A 10,085-nucleotide genomic window follows, 5' to 3' on the forward strand; every position below is an offset into this window, starting at 1 on the left:
TTTGCTCTTTGCCATGTTTACCTACGCTGTTGAATATATTGATCGAAAGGATCAGACAGATCATACTATCACAGAATGCCTTGCAGACAAAAATGCAAAAAGGAGCCTGTGGAGCCTTATTTACGAGTCTCAAAAGATGGGACTAGCCAGATATCCCTCCGGCAAGGACCAAGCCAAGGAGTGGCTCCTGTACAGAAACCACCCAAACCACCATATTAAGTGGCCTTATAAGTCAATGTAATGATAGGGGAAAAACCAAGACCAGGTATTCATCCACAGACAGCTGTTTCGGGGTGTTGCCCCTCATCAGTGTGGAGCAGGATTCTGGATAGGTGGGAGCAATGCATCTAGGGTTGCACTGTATTGAGCGCTTTAACCGGTAGCTGTCAGTGTTATCTTTGGCTGGTCTCCCTGAGATCAGTGATCTATTTCTCTTATGGCTCTAATACGCATTGCTCCCACATAGCCAGAATTCTGCTCCACACTGATGAGGAGCAACATCCCGAAACAGCTGTCCATTGATGGATACCTGGCCTTGTTTTTTCCCTTGTCATTATACTGACTTATAGGGCCACTTAATATGGTGGATTTGTCCGGGTCCTTCCCGGAGGGATATCTGGCTAGTCCTGTGTTTTCAAACTCTTAAATGAGGCTCCATGGGCTCTTTTTTGCTCCCTTTTATCCCTTCCTTTATTGCATTCAAAAATAAGCCAAACACAGTCATATTTTACACTCACTTTAGGGTTGTATTCAGACATCAGTGCATTTTTTTTTATTTTTTTTGCTTGCTATACACATCACATTTAAGAGATGTTTTATTGTAGGTTGTAATGAATTGATTCATTAATGTTAAATTTGTGTATGTATGAATTTATTTTTTTAGCATTTGTTTATTTTTTCATTTATTTTACTGTTTTGGTTAACCTGTAGTGAATATTTGCAGCTCCCCCCCAGCTGATGGGTGGTGCTGGGATACATGGGATATCTATATATATTTTTTTTTGTAGAATTCATTGCTGTATATGACACTTGATAAAGAGACCAGACCGGTCTCGAAACGCGTTGTGTCTGATTAATAAATGTGGTTATTTATATTTACCTTATGGTAAACATTTTTTCATTTCCATTGGACCTGCGCCCAGTTGACCCATACTTGGAGAGGAGGTGTATTGTCATATTTTACACTCGGCACTGTGATGAATCAATAACTCACGTGCACATGGTGGGTTATGGCAGAGCGTGAACATATAATCATGCAGTCCATACAATGTCAAACACCTAATTTACTATAAGGATTAATGGCATGTTGTAAGTCACTCAGCGTGGTCATGTGAGTGGAGATCAATTGAGACTAATGACATATTGTCATATTGCCAAGGAAAAATATAGACTTAGAAGTAGAACGTATGGAGCATAAATTATAAAATAATAAATTTTCTCTACATAATAATGTGCAGATGGTTCAACATGTTTGGAAAGCCCTTAGAAACAAGCAATGATATGAAAGTAGGACCACAGTAGTAAAGCTTTCATAGGTATACACTATAACACTTTTATAGGGCCTGGTGCTGCCCCTCCATTCAATGTTGATCTTGACTGTGTAGGATTGGGAAACCACATATTGCAGAAGGAGAGAGGTAATTAGGGCAATCAAGGATAACAAGTTGATTGGTGGGGGTCTGACCACTGCGATTAACACCGATGGGGATACAATCTTCCTTGACATGAATGGCCACTGTATCCTGCACTTCATTTACTCTATGGGGCTACTAAAAGGTTATAATTCTGTAGACTTAGCTATAGAGAGTATAGGCCATTTTACACTGGCCAATTATCATCCAGAAGAATTGCTAGAGATGTTCCTTTGGGCGATAATCTGCCTGTGTAAAAGTGACAGCGATCAGCTGAGGAGCTGGAAAACACTAAATCCTCGGCTCATCGCTTCTTTTGCAATGTGGCAAAATATACCACTATCAACCTTTCATCTCCTCGTGTGAACAGGGGAGGTGCGGCTGATAGCAATATATTTAAGTGGCTGCATGAACGATAAAGCAATCATTCGTGTGGCCTGGCGACTCAATTCTCTGCACCTTCTAAAGGCACTCTAATGCTGATCTTCCTTACCGGCAATCGTTTTCGGCTGCCAAAAACATAGGATTGTGGGGGGTCTGACACCTGGCACCCCACTAATCAGCTGTTTAACAGGACTGCAGCTCCCCCCTACACAGTAAATGGAGCCAGAAGCAGACAGCATTGTACATTGTGTAGTGGCCATGCAGGGTACTGCAACTCAGCTCATTTAAATACTAACCTACACAACCGTATGAAGTTATCTGCGTCTTACTTTTAGGTGTATATGCACATGCCACAGCTCTGGCAAACAACTGAACGGTGGTGTGGGACCACCACCATTTAAATATTTATGGATTATCCATCAATAAAAAGCTGAAAACTCAATTAAAGGAGATGTCTTGAGTTGCAAAATTATCCCCACCACTGCTCCATTCAGTCAGGGGGACCATCATTCTCTGGTTCATTGGGGGTCCCAGTGGTCAGACTCCACTGATCTGCTAGTTATCAGTTACCCAGTGGATAAAGAATAACTTTGAAACTTAGTATAGCCCCTTTAACAATCTAATTTAGATGCATCGGAACAACAGAAAAACTTCTGAGAATTCTTAGAATAAACTTAGTATAAAATGATAAAACAGTATAGTGGTTTCTATGTCTAAGTTACTTTGTGTTCATCGTGGGAAACCCTTTTACACACCACAGTTTGATGTGTATTATAAGAAATACCTATTTCCTGAAAGTACATATGCTTTAACTTTATAGAGTTCTAACCTCTAGTCCTTACAAGCTGCATGGTACAGAACACTTACCTCCAGCTGAGCTCTGCGTTCTGCAATCACTCTCTCATCTTTATTTCCAAAAAGTTTCTTTGGAGGAAATTCTAAAGTATTGAGCTGAAATAGAGAAGAAAAGGTTACCAATAAACACTCTGGACACATAGGAACAAATCTTTACTGATTCTCTCATTGTTGTCGGTCTGATGGCACCTGGACCCTACTGACCACCACTACCTGGTTCCTGTCTTGAGAAAAGGGAATGTCCCTTTGATCGATCACTGGCAGGGGTGGGTAACCAATGTTGCCAATGACTAGCTAAGTAGGCATTTCTTGTGTGTCAAGAGGAGACAAAGAAATAGAGATAATCAGGAACCAGGGATCACTAAAATGACAGAAGCTGGGAATCGGAGAGGTGAGTATTTGGTTTTTTCTTTGGGCAGTTTTCCTATCGCAACAATAGTGAAAATTAAAATATTCTTGCAAACACATATTTAGCATACTTGTCTTCTTATTTGTCCATTCTTTCCTATCCATTGTTGACAGCTCATTGTCCAGGTTACCAGTCACCATTCTGCTTTAAAAGCAGTGGTCTAGCTAACACACACACATACATTATATATATATATATATATATATATATATATATATATATATATATATATAAATATTGGTTATATAGAAAGATATAGATATTTACACAAACCAGCAAGACCACTGCTTCTAGAGCAGAGTGGTGGTCGATAACCTGGACAATTGGCTGTATTGCGAGAAGGAGGCGAGTTTGCTAAATGTATTTGCAAACATATTTATCTTGAGGAATACTACCAGTTTATCGATATGAGATAGGAATACCCCTTTAAGGCTTGGTTCACAAAGCGGTTTTGCAATTTTTTTAAAAAAATTTATTTGCATGAGCTTCATGCAATAAACGGATGGAAAAAACTGATGCACTTGTGTGATTCCATTTTTCCACTGACTTCCATTGTTAAAAAAACTGATGCATTTTATTTTTTAGAGTACAGAAAAACGTGTTTGACCATGTTTTTCTGTATGCTCAAAAAACTTTTGATCTTTTTTTATAATGGAAGTCTATGGAACAACAGAACAAATGCATGTTTTTTGCACAAAACATATTTAAAAAAAAACGGATTGTAAAAAACTCAGTGTGAACCTAGCCTTAGGCTAGGTTCACATGACTATTTTGCAATCAGTCTTGCCGTGTCCGTTTTGGAAAACGTACAGAAAAATGTGGTCAATCACGTTTTTGTGTATGTTACAAAATATCTAAAAAAAAGGGTCCATTTCAATTTTTTTTTTTTTTTAAAGTGTAAGTCAATGGAAAATGGATCAAAACATATGGCATACAACAGCATGGGTTTTTACCATCCATTTTTTTCATAGAACAGATACATCAAACGGATAGGAAAATCGTGATGTGTACCAGGCCTTACCCAGTTTTTACCATTTATATGAAACAAGAAAAATGCCAGACAACCCCCTTATTGTAAGGTAATTGTTGGAAGAACAATGCATATATCCACTTATTACCAAATATTGCTGGCATATATTATTATTGTTAATAATAAGAAGCATTGATGAATGCTAATAACACAAAATAATCAGCCAAACAGAAACAGATATACACGCTATCAGCAAGTTTAAAAAAAAAAAAAAAAAAGGGGGTGAAAATACGATTGATGCTTTATCCCAAGATTCAAGGGCTCTCCGCTGGCTGATAGTCTCAGGGCATGGAGAAGTATAGTAAACTTGATAAAGAGTGTTGGTGTAAAGTTAATGAGGGCTAAAATTAAACATGTACCAGAGAGATAAATTACAAGTAGATGTGCGAAATTAGAGTTACAACACATCATATATTCCCTTAAAGTGCTTTATGTTAATGGCTCATAAAATGAAGGTAAAAGCACAAGGGACGATGGGCGGATGAAAAACCAAACTTTCTCAAACGATAGCAAAAAGTGAGGAAAACGGCCAAGAGCAAGAGATAGTAAAGGATAAGCAATTGGTCAGGATTTAAAGGGGTTATACAGCACTACAAAAACATGGCCGATTTCCCCCTACTGTTGTCTCCAGTTTGGGTGGGGTTTTGAAACTTCGTTTCATTGAAGTAAATGGAGTTTAATTGCAAACCGCACATGAACTGGAGACAACAGTAGAGGGAAAAGTGGCCATGTTTTTGTAGTGCTGGATAACCCCTTTAAAGATATTAGTTATACTGCAGAACTGGTAGAGGAGTCAGGGGTGTAGATATCATAGCGCAGAACCCAAGTATATATCCCCAGTTAGCATAGACAGGGGCCTTCTGTTTAGGAGATGTATAAAGCATTGGCTCTTACTTTGGTCTTTGTTTACATGGATGGCCATCAAGAATTTACACACCTGAACTCTACAAATAAAACCTGAATATATTTGGTAAAAGTGAAACACGCGAAATGCAGCTATGCACCCTAAGGTTGGCGGCCTTCATGCAATTATGCATAAATTTTAACATTCTGGTCAAAGGTGATGGCATCACTCAGGGGGCAAAGCTACAGCTCCAAGACCAGCCTCCTGGGCCAGCAGAGGATGATAGACCGTTTTGGGACAGAGGGAGGAGCCAGAGAATATAATGAAAATGAAAGAACCACTACATTCCTGTTGGGTAACCCAAGCAAAAACATGTTGAACCCAATCAGGAGAACCAGGTGAGAAAAGTCATAGTTTGTCGCATTTTTTCCCCAACTCCCATGTCACATGACCAAGATCGTTCTCGCTCGCATAGTGAGCAGGTAGAGAGAAACGAGGCAGTAAGTTTCCCCGTTCATTCTTCTACGTGGTTAGGGGGCCTTCACACTACGTAATTCTCGCGCATAACATTCCGCCGATTCCGGGGCGGACTGCGGAATCTGAGCATAGAATGGAGTCTATGGCATGGGGGGAGAGTCAAGCAGAGGCGACTGGTGGAATCCGCGTAATCTTTACCGTCTGAACACTTAGACCCTGACCAATAATACATTTTGCCATGTCAATTTTTTTTTAGTGATAGGTACACTATAAATATAATATTCCGAAACCTGAATAAACCTTTATGGTGCGTTCCCACCTACAGGATCTGCAGCTGATTTTCTGCAGCAGATTTCATTTAAATAACTGAACACAGCATCAAATCTGCTGCAGATCCGCTGCAGATCCTGTAGGTGTGAACGCACCCTTAAAAAAATGTGTTCATTATTTGTTGCCTTATTTAACTTCATATAATATCCTTCGAAGGATAACCTCTTTATCTGTAACTGCACATACAGGTCTCTAAATACAACTTAATAAACCACTGTGGAAAATAAAATGTAAATGCATCACATAAAACGGAAAGATCAATGAATAACATCCTAAAAGTTCATAAAACACATAGATAACGTCAAGCGTTAACCACTGTGAGGGTGGAAATGACTAAGAACACCTAGGAGACAGGAAGATGCAGGCCTAGGACGCAATAGAGAGGATTTATTGGTAAAAATACAAAAGGTGCCAAAGACAATAAAGCATTGTTACGGCGACAAGTGTATACACAGAAGAAGTGGTCAGCAGTTTTGGGTACTGTAATTAGTGTACATGATAGATCAACTCATTAAGGCAATTTCATTGTGCATCTATTACCATAAAGTAAAGTGAGATCTCACAAATCTCAATGTACTGTACTGCACCAGCCGTGGTGCAGCAATATATTCTACTTAGCTGAATTAACTATGTATACCCACAAGAATAACACCAGAGAAACAATAAATAGTGGCGGATTATTACACCCCAGACGTAGCAATACTACAACACAATAGATGTGTCAGTGAATCAAGTTCACATTCACTTCTTGTTAAATGAAGACACAAATTGTGTATGGGAAGTCATTTATAAGGTGATCAACTTTCTACTTGTTGTTTATGCGCGCCGTCCAATCAGCTGTAAACCCCACTGTGATGTCAGCACCTCCCCTTACCCTCTATATAAGGTGATTGGCTTCCTGGAGGCGGCCAGTCGGCTGTGTATAGTGGAGAGTAGGTGGCAGCAGGCAGATAGACCAAGGAGAGAAATACAGAGGGATAGGGACAGAGAAGAGAGTGGATTGTGAGTGTTTTTTGTGAGAGCAGTGAAGCCATTGTCCAGTATACCCAACTGGGTGCTGGGTGTGCATTATACCAAGTCATTGGGTGCTGGGTGTGCATTATACCAAGTCATTGGGTGCTGGGTGTGCATTATACCAAGTCATTGGGTGCTGGGTGTGCATTATACCAAGTCATTGGGTGCTGGGTGTGCATTATAGTATGTCACTGGGTGCTGGGTGTGCATTATACCAAGTCATTGGGTGCTGGGTGTGCATTATAGTATGTCACTGGGTGCTGGGTGTGCATTATAGGGAGTCACTGGGTGCTGGGTGTGCATTATACCAAGTCATTGGGTGCTGGGTGTGCATTATAGTATGTCACTGGGTGCTGGGTGTGCATTATAGGGAGTCACAGTGGACACAGTGTCCATCTTAATACCTCACTAGGTGCTCATTTACCAGTGTCCACTGCTGTCCTGGGAGAACATTGATATAACACCGCTGATCCACCAACATCCACTACTGTCCAAGGCGGAAATTAAATGACTGACAGGCTGATCGACATTTTTTTTAAAAAATTTACATTTTCCAATTTTTGACCCTTTAACAGCAACAGCTATTGAAAATTTGTTTGTACGCTATTCGCAAACTTTGCGAAACGAATTTCTGAGTGATTCGCTCATCTCTAGTTGCTTCTTTTACCAATGCGGTTCACCATCTGGTGTACATGTAGACTCTTAGCAAAAATTCATTACTAAAGCTGGCCATACACATCTGGTAAAGACTTCCCAATCCTTTATCCTCAAAGGGAATGCCTGGAAATGGCCTAGTGCCCATGTGGCCAGAATAAAGGAAATTGGAAATTTTATGTTAAACCTTTTTTGAAACCTTTGTAGATTTTTTTTTTTTCCTTCCAATTTCTTATTTACATTTTATAATAATCTTGAAAACCTGCCTTTTCCATTCTTACCACTAAGCCTAAGACTAAACTGGGACCTTCATGTTCTGACTGTGATCAGTAGGAGTGTCCGTTTCCATTTTCTACTACTATTTTGATGCTCCGATGAGAACTGTTTTGGACTGGAGCACTACCTAAGCAAGGCAAGTGTCTGATATGGTGTTGCCGTCGAGCGGCAGGGTCTATTAATGCCGAGACAATCTTCTTTGTGCTTCAGCCATAACAAGTAGTTTATTTTTTAATGCACTGGAACAAAACAAAAAAAAAAAACATGAAAAACAAAAATGTGAAATTATACATAGCCTTGAAGTCATGTATCCTACTGAATAGGATTCTGGATTACTTCAAGCTCCGTAGGATAAAATGGGCCCAGCTCAAATAACATGTCACACTGTCATCCTATTAGCATCAATGTTTATAAAGAAACTGGACATGGAATCGATGGAATCGCTCCCCTCAAATTTACCCAACCTGCCCCGGTTACAAATGTTATTTCTATTTCTCATTAAAACTATAAATATAATAAAAGGTTCCTCAAACACCGCCGTCCAAAGAACCTTAACTTAAAAGAGCCAACGCTGTGTATTTCCATTAATTACTTCCCCTTCAAGGCAGCCATGGATTATAGGAGTTTCGTCATTAGTTCTTGACAGCAAGTTCAAATATGGCTAAAAGAATAAAGAGAAGTATGCGTCGTCTACAGCCGTAGGAAATGTCTGGATTTGCTTTCTAGTCGGGAATGAAAGAGGAAACTTTGCCTACTTTACTTTTTGAAGACTTGACAAAAGTAACTTGCGCAACCTTGCTGGGGAAACGCTCACCATTCAGCTGTTCAGAAATAATATAAAGCCATTATGAGGCAGCCATAAAATGAGATTTGCTTATTTTCAAGGCCTTTTTTTGTAATGCAAGATATTTTGGGCACAGGCCTCAACAGCTGGAAACCATCCACGAGCAAGTTGTTTAAACAACATGGAAATGTAGAAACGAGGCGGCAAACAAGATCAGAGCTTTCATCCCCCTCCATGGAGAGTGAAACATGTACGTTAAAATAGGAGTGCGCAGGGGAATTATTTTACAGCTGTTAAATGATCCAGTCTATTGTGCATCCCTGGTGATAGTGAGATCCAAAGAGAAAAGCTTGTAGGATACTAAAGGTCCTACCAACCAGGAGTCCATCTTGTTTTATATAAATACTTACTCGAAGTTCCTCTGCATTATTTAGAAGTTTTGTGATTCTTTCATCGTGATTTCCGAACTAAGAACTCGACTAGATGGAGCAGGTGGTCTTTTCCTGCTGAGTATCTTCTGTTCCTAACTACATAATTACCATACACAATGAAACACTGCTAACAATGCCAGATCCCTGTGATATAGAGAGGTCAGCCATAGTGATACAGAGGGGTCAGCAATACGGATATAGAAGCCTCAGCCATAGGCCCAGATTTATCAGCTCTTTGTTAGCGTCCAAGCTCCTGAATCATAACGGCTCCACAGGAACTACCCGCTCAGCCAGTCAGTGACTACAGCTGTGTCCCGCCTCACTGATGGGTTAGTGGGCATTTCTGAGTGGGGCCGTGACATCACATGATCAGAAGCCCGGCGTGGGAACCATAAGCCGTGACGCTGAACTGCAGGGGCATGGGGATGGGTAAATAGGACTTATTTTTATAATACCAACCCCCTGTGCCCCCTGGATTTTTCCTTGATGCCCCGACTACCCCTTTAATTTCTGCTTCTCTCTTAAAAGGACATAGCCTGCTGCAGCTATAGCGCGCGCACACACACACAGCCTGCTGCAGCCATAGCACACACACACAGCCTGCGTCAACTATAGCGTGCGCGCACACACACACAGCCTACAAAAAACAATGGATTCTGCACCACCCAATATGAAGGAGTGCTCTTACTACATACTGTACCTAAATCACATTACCAAACCAACAAAGAACAACAGGGGTATGTAATAAGCGTAAGGAACACCACAAAATATATATTTAGAAAGATACAAAAAATTTTATTCACATGATTAAAATTACAAGAAAAAAAAACATATAAATACATAAGACAAACATATGGCCACAAAGCCCCCTAACCATTAAAAACAATTAAAATACACAACACAGGGACCTGTAGATTATAAAGGTACCCTTAGACTCAACATCCTGTAGAAAATATATACTCCGGA

The 10,085-nt window shown here is 40.1% G+C and overlaps 1 protein-coding gene across 1 annotated transcript in view; it reads right to left on the bottom strand.

Annotated features, from left to right (window-relative positions):
• KIF16B (kinesin family member 16B) overlaps positions 1-10,085 on the bottom strand; it is a 244,720-nt gene that overhangs the window by 24,310 nt on the left and 210,325 nt on the right. Inside the window, exon 25 of the mRNA XM_069955207.1 lies at positions 2,883-2,966. Within this exon, the coding sequence (XP_069811308.1) occupies positions 2,883-2,966 (84 nt within the window). The remainder of the gene's footprint in view (positions 1-2,882; positions 2,967-10,085) is intronic.

Source organism: Dendropsophus ebraccatus, chromosome 15 (assembly GCF_027789765.1).
Source record: "Dendropsophus ebraccatus isolate aDenEbr1 chromosome 15, aDenEbr1.pat, whole genome shotgun sequence".
NCBI classification, from domain to species: Eukaryota; Metazoa; Chordata; class Amphibia; order Anura; family Hylidae; genus Dendropsophus; species Dendropsophus ebraccatus.